We start from the raw sequence: 15370 nt of genomic DNA on the forward strand, positions 1-15370 counted from the left end.
CCAGCTCTGTCATTTAGCAAACTCCAGACATAGGGCAAGACTCTGATTTCCGTTTTCCTCATCATAAAAACAGCAGTGAAAGTACCTGCCTCACAGGAGTGATGCAAAGGGGGAGCAATGTGGCTGGTGAGAAAGCCTGGCTGGATACATGGTCTGTATCTTTCATCTCTGCATCCCCTGCCCCCAAGATGCTTCACTTTGCATACAAGCTGTGCTAAGAGAAATTTGCCCATGATGAGGAAGGCAGGTACCCCTCCTCTTCCTTCTGTCCCATAGGATCTTTGGCAGGAGGAGTGACTGCTACTGCTAAGTAGCTTCAGTCGTGTCCGACTCTGTGCGACCCCATAGACGGCAGCCCACCAGGCTCCCCCGTCCCTGGGATTCTCCAGGCAAGAATACTAGAGTGGGTTGCCATTTCCTTCTCCAATGCAGGAAAGTGAAAAGTGAAAGTGAAGTCGCCCAGTCATGTCCGACTGTGCTAAGAACTAAGTAGGTCATTGCTGCTGCTGCTGCTGCTAAGTCGCTTCAGTTGTGTCCAACTCTGTGCGACCCCATAGATGGCAGCCCACCAGGCTCCGCCGTCCCTGGGATTCTCCAGGCAAGAATACTGGAGTGGGTTGCCATTTCCTTCTCCAAGGAGGAGTGAAGAGAGGTATAAATGGAGCAGAAGAAAGTCAGGGGGACCCTAGAGGTTATGGAGCCCCTGCAGAGGCTGGGACATCCCAGCAGGCCAGAAGAGAGGACGTGGAACTAGCTGCTTGGAGCAAGTCTATGCTCAAGGCATAAAAGCAGGACAAAGAGGTCCCCACTGCCTCACAGTCCATGTAGTCCAGTTCACCAGGCAGGTCCAAGAGAGGAAACCCTGGGGTCTTCACTGGTGGTCCAGTGCTTAAGACTTCACCTTCCAATGCAAGGGGTATGACTGGCCCTTAGCTTGGGAAGCTAAGATCCCACATGCCTTGCAGCCAAACAACCAAAACATAAAACAGGAGCAATACTGTAACAAATTCAATAAAGACTTTTAAAAATCGTCCACATCAAAATACAAACAAACAACTTTTTTTTAAAAAAAAAGAGATAACACTGAATGAGAAGAAAGTATTAGACACTGAAAGAAACTCCCCACAGTGCGGAAGACCCAGAAGGGGGAAGACTCCAACATGAACAAAGAAAATCTTTATTAAAGTCAGCATCCTGCAGACACACACAAGTGTGTGGGTAGCAGATGTGCCTGAGTTAGCAGCTACCCCCCTTTACAGACCGCCACCATCTCCCTCTCTTTTCACTGCCTTACCAGGGTTTATCAGAATAACCAGTCAACAAGCGAAACCACATGGATGACTGAATTGTACTCTGCTCGGAGGCAGCATCACAAGTGCTGGATAAGTGTACAGGCTTCTTCTGTGAAATTATTCACAGGAACCCTGAGGTACTGGGGAGAATAATCTGCCCCAGCACATACTGGTTTTTACTGGAAGTCACTAGAATGCTAGCACTTCTGATGGTAAGATACAGAAAATCAAGCTTTTCAAGTGTGGCTTACATGCCAGAAGTCGGCCTATATTATTGGTTAAAGGTCTAGTTTTTTCCCTTAAACAGTTTTCCCCTCTCCTTACTCCTTTTTCTGTATTTCTAAGGAGGAAGAAAGGAGTTCTTCGTTAGCCAAGTCAAGGAAAACAAGAGTCCTCACAGAACAGCCAGCAAGCTGGTGCTTATAAATGTCAGGCTTTCCCAGGACAGATCGGTGGACGGCCTGGACTGGTCCCCAGGTAGCCTCTTAAAGTCACAAGAGTCCCACCAAGCCAGGAAAAAGTTCCGATCTCCCTCCTCATGTGAGTTCCCTCTACCCTGTTTCTCAGAGTCAGCACTCCATTTTCCAAGCCCACCACATTCTGAATCAGCATCCCAGAATGACCCAAACCACGGCCGCCTGGGAACCCTCCCAGGAAGCACAGTGGGGACGCTCCATAAACGTCCCCTCGAACCTGATTCAGACTCAGAGTCTCGGTTCAACTTGCGGCTAGGCGGGCAAGGTGTAAGAAGAGGTAGGGGAACCGGTCTGGAACAGGTCCTGGGAAAGTCCCCGCAGCCATGTGGGCCACTCCCCACCCGAAACACGCCGACTGCAGAAAGACTCTCACCAGAAGGGAGAAGGATCATACGTACGGTGATTTTGCTGGCTTGGTTCAAGGCTTCCACCCAGTCCTTCAGATCTTTCTGGTCATTGGCTTGAAGAAAATACCTCTGCGAGAGGGCGTTGATGACTGCAAAAGGTACGGGACAAAGAGAGAAGAATCCAGGTCAGAACACACTCGCCAAAACTAAGGTGTTTGATGTCGCAGGGCGGAGGATTCCCGCCAAGGAGACCAAGATGTTCCCCATGGCGCAAAGTCACCTGGGAATATCTGGGAAGCACAGCACTCTCAATCTTAAAAAAATGTGGATTATTATTCCATTGGCCACAGGACAACACTAATGGCCTTCGTGTGCTGCTGTGCAGAAAGGCGGCTCATTCGTCCACCAGACACACGCCTGGACAGCTTTTCAGAGGCGCCAAATGCTGGACTGTCATGATAATACACACGTAAGTTTGGCCCCCATGCTACTGGTTTCCACTGGCACAACTGACCCGGGTTAGGGGTCTTGTCTGTGGTTGAGACATGGAACTAAGGTTGCCTGGGTTCAAGTCTGTGACCTTGAGACCCCATTTTCAACCTGGTCCTTCCTCAGTACTCCATGAGGTCAACAATTTACTTCTGGGTTCTTTTTTTTTTTTTTCTTTTTAGATCTGCTGACCACCAAATCTGAGAGTCAGATTTTTGAGCTTGGCAATTCTATTTGAAGGAAGTGGGAGAAAGAGTGCAAAAGAAGTTTGAACCAACCTGAAGTGGGAAAAGAGGACAGCTTAAAGGACCATTTTACTCTCCTGGCGAAAATAAGCTAGAACTGGAGGAGGTGAGCATCGTGGGGTAGACAAAGAACCCTTTAGTTCATTCACTCATTCCCTCAGCAAATATTTACTGAGCAACCACTTTGTGCTAGGAAGCACACGCAAAGTGCTGGGGATACAGCAATGACAAAGCCAGATAGCATCCCTGCCTTTGTGGAGCTTACACCGCAGACATAAAACAGAAGCTATTTGTTAGCATCTGCTCATAGCACTTGGTACAGTACTGAGAAGGCCGTAGAAGCCAGTTAGATACTGATGCTTCAATGCCCTGCATCCGCTGAGCGGCTCTGCTCCCTGGGTCACCCCCTGCCATCATTCACTGGCAATAAGACTTTCAGTAGAACATTCCCTAGTTCCCTCAAGTCTCCATACCATTCCTCTGCTCTGAGTTGAAGGTTCCTTAACACTTCTGGTAGATACTTAGCACCCTGCCCTGCGGAGCCAGGAGAACTGAGACATCACGGGCACCTGTGCCTCTGTCTTATGTTATTAACAATCTTCGCAAGGAGACCAGGGAAAGGAAGATCATGTGAGACCCAGGGATATGGCTGGGACAGCGGTCACTCACACACACATGGTACATGTCACATGTGATCAATCACAGGACCGTCTCCATGCAAAAGAGGAAGCTGCGGAAGCTGCTGTAGGAGTGTTCAGAAAACCCACCCTCTGCTCAGGACTTACCGAAGCAAAACGGAGTTTTGGGTTTCTGCTTTGGGGTGGCTATGCTCACCTAAATCAGATAAAAAAAGAAAAGAAACGTGAGTGTGTTTCCAACAGTGTTGTAAAGTTGTATTGTTTTTTTCCTTCAAAACTTTTTACATTAGGAGACTTGATACAAAAAGAAGAGTATACAAAACATTTGAGAACATTTTAAAAACTAATGATCGAGTGGAAACCTTGCACTCATCATCCAGATTAAGAAATCACCCACTATCGATCCTATTTCTTAGAAGCCCTCTGTGCCCCTCCCTGGTAGATAGAATCCCGGCCCCACCCCTCAGAGATAACCGCTATCTTGATATCTGTGTTGAATCTGCAAAAAAGCTCACAAGCCACTGAGTCCTGAGAAAGTTCTCTCTGGACCACAAATATATGTACTTTTCACATTAGCGAGACCCTACTCCTCTCCCAACCACCAACCTCCTCCCCTAAACAGTTCTGTGAATTAGAGGTGGAATTGTCACAAATACACAGATTTCAAACAGAGCCCACAGAAAGGTGAGTCACTCACTGCACTGAGACACACAGATCAATTTCCCTTATCTTTACCCTGACTGCTTCACCATGAAAATAAGCACTTCCCACCTGCCCAGAGAGCAGCCGATGGGATCAGGGCACATCCCATATTGAAGGCAAGGGCATAAGAAAGCAGGACTTTTTCTACCTCCTGCTGTGTCATCCTGCTTTTTCAAGCCCGCCCTCGCATGTACGTTCTGATTCTGTGCCTGTTGTGAGCCTGTCTCATTTGAGTTCAAATACACTGAACAAGGAGATGAAAGCATATTCCATCATATGGAATTAGATGACTGCCCTTGATGAAGGCTGAAACTCCCTGGAGCAGGCCTCCACCACTGGATCTGGGATTTCTAAGGCGGCAGCCCCTTCCCCCAGGACTGAGGCTGGGAACCACTATTCACATGTTGCTATCATCCACTCATGCACACCATTCTCGCATTTCCGGTCAGGGGCATTGTCCAACTTGCTCTCGCCCAGGGGCTCCTGGAGAGGTTCTAGCTTTAACAAGAGGCTCATTAGAAGCCAAGAGCTAAAGAAAACTTTGGGGTCAAAATTAAGGTTTCAGGACTTCCCTGGTGATCCAGTAGCTAAGACCCTGCACTCCTAAGGCATGGGACCCATGTTCCATCCCTGGTCGGGGAACTAGATCCCAAATGCCACAACTGAGAGTTCCTATAGTGTACGTATGCCCAGTCGTGTCCGACTCTTTTCGACCTCTTGGATTGTAGCCCGCCAGGCTCCCCTGTCCGTGAGATTTCCCAGACAGGAATACTGGAGTGGGTTGCCATTTCCTCTTCCAGGGGATCTTCCCAGCCCAGGGATCGATCCCATGTCTCCTGTGTCTCCTGCATTGGCAGGTGGATTCTTGACTACTGAGCCACCTAGAAAAAATCCTGCCCTGCCACAACTAAAGGACCCGAGTGCAGGCAAATAAAATAAAATAAAAACAAGAGGGAAAGACCCAACATTAAAAAAAAAAAAAAAATTAAGGTCTCATCACGGCTCACCGTGGTTCAGGATCTGATCATGACTGATACACCGGGGTGACCGGATTCTCCCTCTTGGCTCTGAGTTCTTTCTACAGACCTGACCCAGATTTCTCAACAACCCAAATTAACACTGCCCAGAACACTCAAGATGGGAACCGAGGCGGCAGCCTATAAAAGATCAAAGGAAGGACAGGCGGTACAGCCTGGGCTTTGGTGCCAGAGCGCCAGGGCCCCCATCCCAGGCGTCCCAGCTGTCTCACCATTTCCTAGTCCATCAAACAGTAATAATAAATCATGCTCTCACAGGGCCATGGTGAGGATTAAATGTGACTGTGCAGGTGAAGCACTTAACCCACCTTATCATGCACAAGCTGCTCAACCAAGGAGGGGCTGTTTGCACCCACTCCACGTACCAATACAAGCCATGCTATGCTGGGCACGAGGGGCTTCCTTAGTAGCTCAGTTGGTAAAGAATCCGCCTGCAGTGCAGGAGACCTGGGTTTGATCCATGGGTCGGGAAGATCCCCTGGAGAAGGAAATGGCAACCCACTCCAGTACTCTTGCCTGGAGAATTCCATGGACAGAGGAGCCTGGTGGGCTACAGTCTATGGGATCGCAAAGAGTCGACTGTGTGACTAACTTTCACTTTTCATGCTTGGCATGATGGGCAAAATGCTGAGGGCCTTGTGAGCTTCTCTGAGGCCCAAAAAACATGTATGAGACGTGGTCTCCAACACACAAAATGAATATGGCACACTCAACAGTAATAACTATTCAACTGAATGTCTATATGACGTTACACCAACCTCATCGACAAGTATTTAACTAAATGCCTACAAGAAGTTGCATTAAGCCAACTTTATTCACATTCTAATTAAACTCTCACAAAAACTGCACAACATTCAAAAATAATTAGCAGCTTTGATTTCCTTGGTTCACGAGAATCCCTGGATGTGCAAGACGATAGCTGAGAAATTAGAGCCAATCATGAATTGAGTTACTCTCGGTCAAATCATTTCAAAAAGGAAAATGATGAAAATCCTTTCAAATATCTCACAGCCAGACAACTATAGCCAATGAGGGAAGTGGAGTCATTCTATTATGTTTACCATGATGTGAGGTGTATGCTAGAGGGCCTAAGAAAGTCTTCAAATAATCCCCTAGACGATGAAGATTTAAACAAAGGTGAGCCCGCATATCTGCCTTCAAAGCAGAAGAAAAGCCCATGGCCTCTTTAGCATCTGTGCACTGCAGCCCTGCGAACAAGCCCTGGCCCCCATGCCATCTCGTTCTCCTGGGATTCAGACCCCAGAATTCAACCTGAGCCACACTGCGTGCCTTCCTCCTGTTTGCATCTGATGTTCTGATCTGTCGGTGACTCGTGGGCTTCCTCCCTCAGCACCTGTGTTCCTGAAGGTCCTCAAGCTCAGAGCTCCTGTGCGCCTCGCCCTCGATTCCTGTATGACCCTGACCATCGCAGAACTACCTTGGCCATCCAGGCCTTCCCGACACTTTCATCCTGGCTGGGCGACAAACGGTCCACTCTGATCACAACTCATTACTAGCCTATCCAAGGGAAAACGTGCTTATTACCGGAAGTCAAAGCCTTCAAAGAGATCACTTGGCTTTCCATTTGCTTTTACATATTTATCCAGTGTTCAGTTGGGAGTACGTGTGATTACATGCCTGCACACCTGTAACCTGCCTCGTGGTGACCACAGAAGGATTACCTGGCCAAGCTGCTCTTGCTGAATTAACAGGACGCCTGTTGTAGGTCAACCCTGATGGGTTGTTTAGCAAGGGTAAGACCCTCAACATCTCTGATCAGCGACCAGATTCGCAAAGCCAGAGGGGAAACAACCACACCCCTTCTTATAGTCCCAGAATGACAAAGAAAAATAAAGGGACTTCCCTGGGGGTCCAGCGGTTAAGACTCCAGGCTTCCAATACAAGGGGCATGGGCTTGATCTCTGGTTGGGGAACTAAGATCCCACATGCCTTGGTGTGGCCAAAAAAAAAAAAAAAAACACAAACAAAGCAAGTCCTATCTAGTGGCAGCTGTGCCCTCAAAAAGAAAGGCCAAACTGGGGGCAGAGAGGGGGGCCTCACTCCCTCTGGAGGAGTATAGCTCTGGCCTCCCCACAGATCCCAGTGATGGGGGGAGCAGGACCCCCACCTCCTGGAAGGTACAGCACCACTGCCCCCACCCCAGCACCTGGTGGTGACCAGGCCAGCCCATGCAGCTCCTTCACACGCGGTGAAGGAGCAGAGAGGCTCTTGAAGAAGCAGCGTGGTGGATGGGCTAACTCTGGCCACAAGTAAGTCGCTGCACAGCAGTGGTTGACCGGTGGGTCCTGGGTGAGGAGGCAGTGAGAGGCAGGGGGGTGGGGGTGAGGCAGGGACCGGGCACAGCTCACCCGCAGAGTGACACAGGCGAGGTCGCCCCCCTAACCCCCAGCCCGACAGACTCTCAGGAACTCGCTCTTATCAGATCGCGCACAGACCACAGGAGCAGCAAAGCCGTGGGGCACCAGGGCACTGCGAGCCCGCCCCACCCTGTCTCCCCTGGGCCGGAAGTGGAGCTGAGGCCCCTCCAGCAGCAGCAGCAGCAGCAGCAGCAGCCCAAGGCCTTGGAGCCTCGGTGCCGCCCAGGGAGACCCTGCCCCATGAGGCAGCATCAGGAGCTGTGGAAGAGGCAGTCACCCATCCAGAGTCATGGCGGGCTCGAAGCTGGGGCCTCTGAAGCAGCTTCCAGGGGTCAATGAGCCCTGGAGGCACAGGCAAAATCAGGGTGTGTGCAAGCACACGTGGTTTACCCGGGACATGAATCCACACTTCTCATCATACTTTCCTAAGAATCCATGACCCCCTGCCCCTGCCCACCAAAAGCCAGGAGTGAGCCCTGTTCCAGGAAGGTCTTCATTGCAGTTAACAGAGAGCCAGGTCACAAGCTGGAAGTGTAAACGAGCAGGACCCTATGGGGCCTTCTGCAGACAAAGCCTTCCCCCGTATCCTCTGCTTGAGCTCCTCTCTGAGGTACCCAGATAATAGTATCTGACGCAAATTTCCTGAGTTGTTTTGCAGATGTGAACTCCACCCCACCAACAACCAGCAGCAAACGGAAGAAGGACTAGATGACCTTGAGTACATGGTCCCACGTCTCCAGGAGCCCGAGGACCGCTAACGTGAACTCCCGTGACACCACCCAGCTGTCTCACCATCAGCCCGTCAGAGAAACATGCACGCTGAGACCCTCAACCCCCTCATCTGCCCTTAAAAACGCTTTGCTGAAACCCTTCGGGGAGCTTGAGACTTCTGAGGGCTGTGAGCCACCTCATCTCCTTGCATGGCCTTGCAGTAAACCTTTCTCTGCTCCTGACTCTGAAGTTTCAGTTTGGTTGGCTTCACGGGTCAGGCCAGGACTCGTGTTAACAGAGGTGGGGCTGGCTGCATGGAAGAGGAGGACCCGCAAACAAAGGGGGGAGGTGGGTGGAGTCAAAGGCCAGCATCCATCTTTTTCTAGTTGGCCTGAGAACTGGCCCTGCTACTGGGGACTTCCTGGGCAACATCAATTTCAAAACCTTCCTCTGTGTTAACCTCTCTGAAGATGGATGTTCCCAACACCAGCCCACAAGACGAGCACCCTTAGCAGAGGCCACGGGCACCACGGCTGGGCTGCTGCTGCTGGTGCAACACGTTCCTCGGGGAGCAGACACCTAGAGGTTAACAAGAAATAACCTGGAACGCTGAATTTGATACCAGCACAGGCTAAATGTTTTTTTCTGGGAAAACCCCTGCTTTCTGGCACTGGGTCAGGCAGCAAGCAGTTCAAGGCTCTCCTCTCTGTGAAACCTGACCCACAGGCAGCTGTGGGTTTTGCAAAACCCATCCCCGCCTGCCTCTCCCCTCCATGGAGGGTAAAAGGCAGGTCCATCCTGCTAAAGGAAGCAGCCTCCCAAGCCGAGAATTCAAGAAACTCTTGTCCGAGCTGCATTTATAAATCACAATTCTGCAGGAGACTGTAGTTCCTCTTCTCCCATCAGGAAGGAGGGGGAAAAAAAAACCCTCTCAAAAGGGAGATGGTTTGGAGTTTCATTAATCTTGAGGTTCTCTGCTCCCCGCTCTCTGAATTCACTCTCTTCCAACCTCCTAATGAAATGACCTAATGAGCTCACAGCAAGACAGGACAGGACAAGGGAGGGCCCAGCCCCCAGGCCCCTGGCCGTATGGCCGGGAGGCAGCCACATTCTGACCACAAAGCATGCAAATTGCCTGCTTTCCTAGGCCCTTCCCCTCTCCCAGTCCTTCCCTCCTCGCTCTAAGGCGCCCAAACACTGCCCTGCACCCAGTCACCTCTGCTGGACTCCGGCCTGCAACCCCTGCAGCTGCCTTCTCCTCTGGCCCGGCTGAGATAGGAGGGCTGCCCAAGGACCCCCAAAGCTTATTATGAGATGGAGCCAGGAGCCACTCAGATCAAAGCCCCATCCCCTGAGGAGGGGAAAATGTGGACAAGGAAGCTGAGGTCTCCAAGAAGCCTTAGTAAGGGCCTTCCAGAACCTCGGTGCTGGCTGGGGGCCACCTGGCTCTCCTCGCTGGACAAACAGTTCCTCTTTCTAGCAAGGCTCTAAATCCCCCGGCCTTTCTTTTTTTTTATCACTGCTGCATCACAGGTCAGCGCTAGTGCCTGCTCCAGGGAGGGGCCGCTACACAAAGCTGAATTCAGCAGCTACATGTGGGCACCATCCACTTGGAGCCCCCCAGCCCCTACCCAGGTCTCTGCCCAGAAGAGAGGTTGCTCTCGCCTCTTCTGTGCAAACTGGACCAGGAATGGACTGTTGGCTAGCCTGCCAGCCCCTCCAGCTGTTCTTTGGCTGCTGAGTGGTTTCCTGGCACATCTGGGCACCTCCTTGGGGCCCTCCCAGGCTCCCCTCCACAGTGATACGGTCCAGCTGATGGATAAACTTTCAGTGCCTCCCCAAAGCTTTCTGAGCCACCCCAGTCAAACCATACACTTTGGGAGAATCCTTTACGGTCACTAGGTTTTTTGCTGTTGTGTTTGTGTTCCTTTTGGTCCCAATTACAAAAAAAGATCATGTCCCAGTCTTTGCCCACCCACCTCCCATCCCTCCTTTGCAGGAGCTGGCAGCGTCACTGACTAATGGGTCCCAGGAGTGAGAGGCTGCAAGACCGCCTTCCAAGGCCTGCTGACCACAGGCCACCCGGCCCCGGTCAGTTACAGGCTTCCACAGGCATCCAGGGAGCACATCACAGCCCAGCAACACCCCCAGGAGCCGATGCCCGAGGTGTGTGCTTCCTCTCGTTTAGATACTAAACCTACTTACAGACCATGAATTCCCAAAGCTCCAGGCCGACATTACCTTCGAGATGTAGGTCAGCTGCAAAGATCCGACAGCTCCTGACCCAATTGCCAGGTTCTGAAAGACATAGGTTTTGCGTTTGAAGAAGGATGCTCTGCGAGGCAGTGGATACAGAACTAACGAAGGCTGAGAGTCTGGTTCTGTTGATGCCACTTTCTGGCTTGGCAATCTTGACTAGTCACTTACTTCTTCTTTTTTTTTTTTTTTAGCTTTTGATTTTATTTTGGAGTACCGCTGACTAACAATGTTGTATTAGTTTCAGGTGTACAACAAAATGATTCAATTATACATGTGTGCATGCTGTCGCTTCAGTCATGTCCAACTCTTTGCAACCCCAAGGGCTGTAACCTGCCAGGCTCCTCTGTCCATGGGATTCTCCAGGCAGGAATACTGAAGTGGGTTGCCATTTCCTACTCCAGGGGATCTTCTAGACCCGAGGATCAAACCCACATCTCTTACCGTCTCCTGCATTGGTAGGCAGGTTCTTTACCACTAGGATCACCTAGGAAGCCCTAAGCCCTTCAATTATACATATACATGTAACTATTCTTTTTTCAAATCCTTTCAAATTCTTTTCCCAAATAAGCTGTTACAGAATACTGAGCAGAATTTCCTGTGTTATACAGCAGGTCCTTGTTGGTTATCCACTTTAAATACAGCAGTGTGTACATGTCCATCCCAAACTCCCTAACTATTCCTCCCCCATCATCTCCCCATAAGTTTGTTCTCTAGTCACTTACCTTTCTTCACCTCACTACAGTGATAATTCTTGCCACAGTATGTGGACTTAACATTTCCCTTAGCCTCATTTATTTTAGAGAGGTTTTCCAGTACAGTGGTTAAAATTGGGGCTCCACCACTTTGTGAGTGAGTTCCTTCATCTCTAAGCCTCAGTTTTCCCTTCTGTAAAAACAGGGATCATAACAGCACCTACCTCACCAGACAGTTCTAAGGATGAGTTAACCGACGTTAAGACCACTTGCGGGAACTTCCCTGGTGGCTAAGACTCCATGCTCCCAATGCAGGGGTCGTTCGAGCCCTGGTCAGAGAACCGATCCCACATGCCACAATCAGAGAAGAAAAAGATCCTGCATGCCACAACTAAGACCCGGTACAGCGAAATAAATAAAATAAATAAATATTAAAAAAAATAAACCACTTGGAATTGTCCCTGTTTAGAGTTACACAATCTTCTATATGACTCTGAACAAGTGTTAGCTAGTTTATATATATATATATATATATATATATATATACACACACACATATATAAAATAAAATATATATTGTCCTGACTGCTCTGATATCCCTGTTGGCTTTATCTTGTTTGATGACACTTCAAATTCTTTTCTTAATAAATATGGTACAGAGTCACACAAAAAAGGAAAGAAAAACATAGTTCTTCAGTCTGTTTCAAAGGGCAGTTATGAGTACTAAATGGAATGATATCTGTACAGTATAAAAAAATAAATGCATTATTAAAACATCAAGAAACTCACAGGCACCTTGTCTGGCAATATCCTACCCCGACACAGTCTCTTGGCTCTCTAACTTCTCCACTGTCAGAAATGAAATGATGAAAACACAGGGGTGGTAGCATACCAAAGAAATGGCCATCATCAGAAATCACAGCTGTGGAGTTTCTCATATATAACTTGGTGAATCCACTCCCACGGGAACTGAGCTCCTGGTGACCACTTAAACTATTGCCGTAAGCCTCAAAGAATAACCTGGGAGCCCCTATTTTGAAGACCTGGGTCATCTCAAAGTAATAAACAGAGGCAAATCTAGGATAATGGTTGCAGATCATCGTTCAGTAGCTCAGTCATGTCCGACTCTTTGCAATCCCATGGACACCAGCACTCCAGGCTTCCTGGTCCTTCACTATCTAGTAAATTTCCTAAAGGGTCAACAGTGGGATGACTTGTCGTTCCAGGAGACTGCCCTTAAGAAATATCTTAGATAGCAGGGAAGAGACCTTCTAGGTCCAACAACCTAAATTCACAGGCATCACTTGAAGTAAGGCAGTGTGTGAAGTTTCCTATTCGTAAGAAAATGGATGGAGATAAAACCGTGATAAAAGGATTCTCAGAGCCCTAGAAATTTAGAGAAAGAGATCCAGAAAGGACATCTCCTCTCTTGCAAATGAGGCCATAAGTCTAAAAGCTGCCCTTGAGTATCTGAATCAGCATTTTGAATATGGATGACTGGATTTACACAGTTTTTAACTGCATAATGACTGCGTTGTTTTTTTTTTTTTTTTTAAAGAAAACTCTCTAATGGGTCACTACAGATAGGCCTAGTACCCCTAAGTGTTAGTCGCTCAGTTGTATCTGACTCTTTGCAACACTATGGACTGTAGCCTCTCCAGGTTCCTCTGTCCATGGGATTCTCCGGGCAAGAATACCGGAGTGGACAGCCGTGCCTTCCTCCAGGGGATCAACTGCCCTCCTCCAGTGTGATCCCCACCCAGGGATCAAACCTGGATCTCCTGCACTGCAGGCAGATTCTTTACCATCTGAGGCACCAGGGAAATCTATACTCTAAATCCGATTCCAAAAAGGAACCACAGCACCCCAAAAGGCCAGTGAGCAGCTGACACTGTCTCTGAGGCAGCCATGAACCACCCGAGGCAGACAGCTCCGCAGAGAGAGGCTGCCCACAGCTGGCTGCATCTGCACAGCCCTGGGGACACACCACCACCGGCCACTGTGGACACTGGGCGCCTGGCCACTCCCAGCCCCCATTGTGCACTTGAGGGAAGTGAGTTGTGTGTTGAGGGGATCTGCCCGAGGTCACACACCTGGCTCAGGTTCTCCTGACTTCCACCCCAAAGCACTAGAAGCAGCACACTGCCGTGTCTAACTTCAGTGGCTGGAATTCGAGCTGAGACATCACTGTCCTAGGCCCGCAGGCAAGTTCCTCTGCCTAGAAGACGGGGCTCATCAGTCCTGTTTCCTGGGCTGGTTGTGAGAGTTACATAAGGGTAAACAGCGGAGCCCAGCCCAGGGCAGCTTCCATCCCCGACCAGCAGCGCTAATTACGAGACACAGACACCAAGTCTCAGAGCCGTTCTTGCCCAACTCAGTCTCCTCACCCCAGACCACAGCCGGAGGCCTCCAGAGCCCTAGCTGGAATTACGAGTGATCAAGTGGGATTTGGGGAGCCACTCAAGACACAAACCCACACGTCCTGCCAGATATGAACCCATCCCACTGCAACGACTTCATCCCCCCTCCACCCTCCGGAGGGAGGGCGGTCCACGCTCAGCCCCGGCCGCCCTCAGCTCTCTGGCTTTGGAGAGGACACGGTCATCCTCCCAGCCCGGCGAGCCCAGGGTGGAGGTGTCCCCAGCCCCTCATCACGGTCCTTCCTCTGCTGCCTGCTCCTAGGATCTCAGACACCTCCCTGCACCACCGGAGGCCAGGAAAATCTGATGCATGTCTGAAAATGCAGTTCGCCCCGCCACCCCCCTCCAACTGTGCTCCTCGCCCAGGGGGAAGTGAGTGACAGGGGGAAAACAGGATCACCCAGGATCACCGAGGCTTGGTCTAGACTGACGGCGCGGTGTCCGCTCCGACCGCTGGACCTCGGAGATGAATGCTGACAGCTCACTGCCCCAGCTGCAGCCCCAGGCCAGACACTTCCAGGTCCAAGAGGACTGCGCCAGCTGCCTGAGCGGAGCAGCCAGATGTCAGGGCAGGATCGCTGGGAGCCTGCACCTGGGGAGGGCAGGGCCTCATAGCCCACCTGGGGATGCACCTTCTCCTCCAGGGGACGGAAGGAGGCCCTGCCGCCACGAAGCCACAGCGCAGCGCATCCCAGCGCATCCCAGCATTGTCTGACAGCAACCTGCCCACCCCCTCCCTGAATTCATGCACGTCACCCTCTCCTGGGGAGCTTGTTTTAAAAGACCCACCCGAAAAACACTGAATCAGAATCAACTGGAAAGCAGTCAGAACACGCTGGAGTTGTTTGCCACATGGCTTGTTGGATTTTGGTTCCCCGACCAGGAACTGAACCCCGGGCCCTCCTCAGTGACAGGCCAGAGTCCTAACCACTACACCACCAAGGGAATTCCCAGAACATGCACATTTTTAAAATGTCCACAAGTGATCCCTCAATGGGCCCAAGTTTGAGAACAATCGGTTTACAGGACAAAATCTAGCCCTGGATTTTTTTTTTTTTTTTTTGGCCACGCCTGGTGGCTTGAGGGATCTTAGTTCCTCAATCAGAGATCAAACCTGTGCCCCTGGCAGTGGACGCACCGAATTAACCACTGGACCACCACGGAATCCCCCAGCCCTGAGTTTTATACTGGAGGATATTTTACTATGCCTTTAAGTCTCTTCTTGCTAGATTTTAAGCACACTGAGGATATGAGTAGACTCTTCTTCCCCTACTGAGGAGACTCTTCGATTTTTATATGAAAACATGATTTGCATGGTGGTTAAGTTCCCAAACCAGCCCTTAAGTCAGGAAGATCCCCTGGAGGAGGAAATGGCAACCCACTCCCGTATTCCTGCCTGGAGAATCCCATGGACAGAGGAGCCTGGTGGGCTACAGTCCATGGGGTCGCAAAGAGTCAGACACAACTGAGTGACTGAGCACACACGCACACACACTCATATGACACCAGACGACCAGGACAGCTTCTCTCCACTGGGAAATACTGTGTCCTTGGGAAGACACGTTCAAGTTCGAACTTGGGTGTCACTTAAGTCTGCAGTTCCCCTGTCCTGGGGCGGGGTTCCTGCGGATAGGTACTGGGTGCAGGGGGCAAGAAAGGAGACAGCCCTGAATAGAAGGGGGTC

At 50.3% G+C, this 15370-nt stretch overlaps 1 protein-coding gene across 9 annotated transcripts in view; it reads right to left on the minus strand.

Annotated features, from left to right (window-relative positions):
- Positions 1-15370, minus strand: part of PLEKHA2 (pleckstrin homology domain containing A2) — a 64533-nt gene that overhangs the window by 21497 nt on the left and 27666 nt on the right. For 5 of the 9 annotated variants that reach the window (XM_081524060.1, XM_081524062.1, XM_081524063.1 and 2 more), the window contains 3 exons: positions 10557-10613; positions 3635-3683; positions 2167-2264 (listed from right to left, as the gene is read on the minus strand). In XM_081524060.1, the coding sequence (XP_081380186.1) occupies positions 2167-2264; positions 3635-3683; positions 10557-10613 (204 nt within the window). The remainder of the gene's footprint in view (positions 1-2166; positions 2265-3634; positions 3684-10556; positions 10614-15370) is intronic. The other 4 variants (XM_081524065.1, XM_081524066.1, XM_081524067.1 and 1 more) reach the window with 1 other exon arrangement.

Source organism: Giraffa tippelskirchi, chromosome 8, assembly GCF_054371585.1.
Source record: "Giraffa tippelskirchi isolate mGirTip1 chromosome 8, T2T-mGirTip1v1.2.pri, whole genome shotgun sequence".
Classification (NCBI taxonomy): domain Eukaryota; kingdom Metazoa; phylum Chordata; class Mammalia; order Artiodactyla; family Giraffidae; genus Giraffa; species Giraffa tippelskirchi.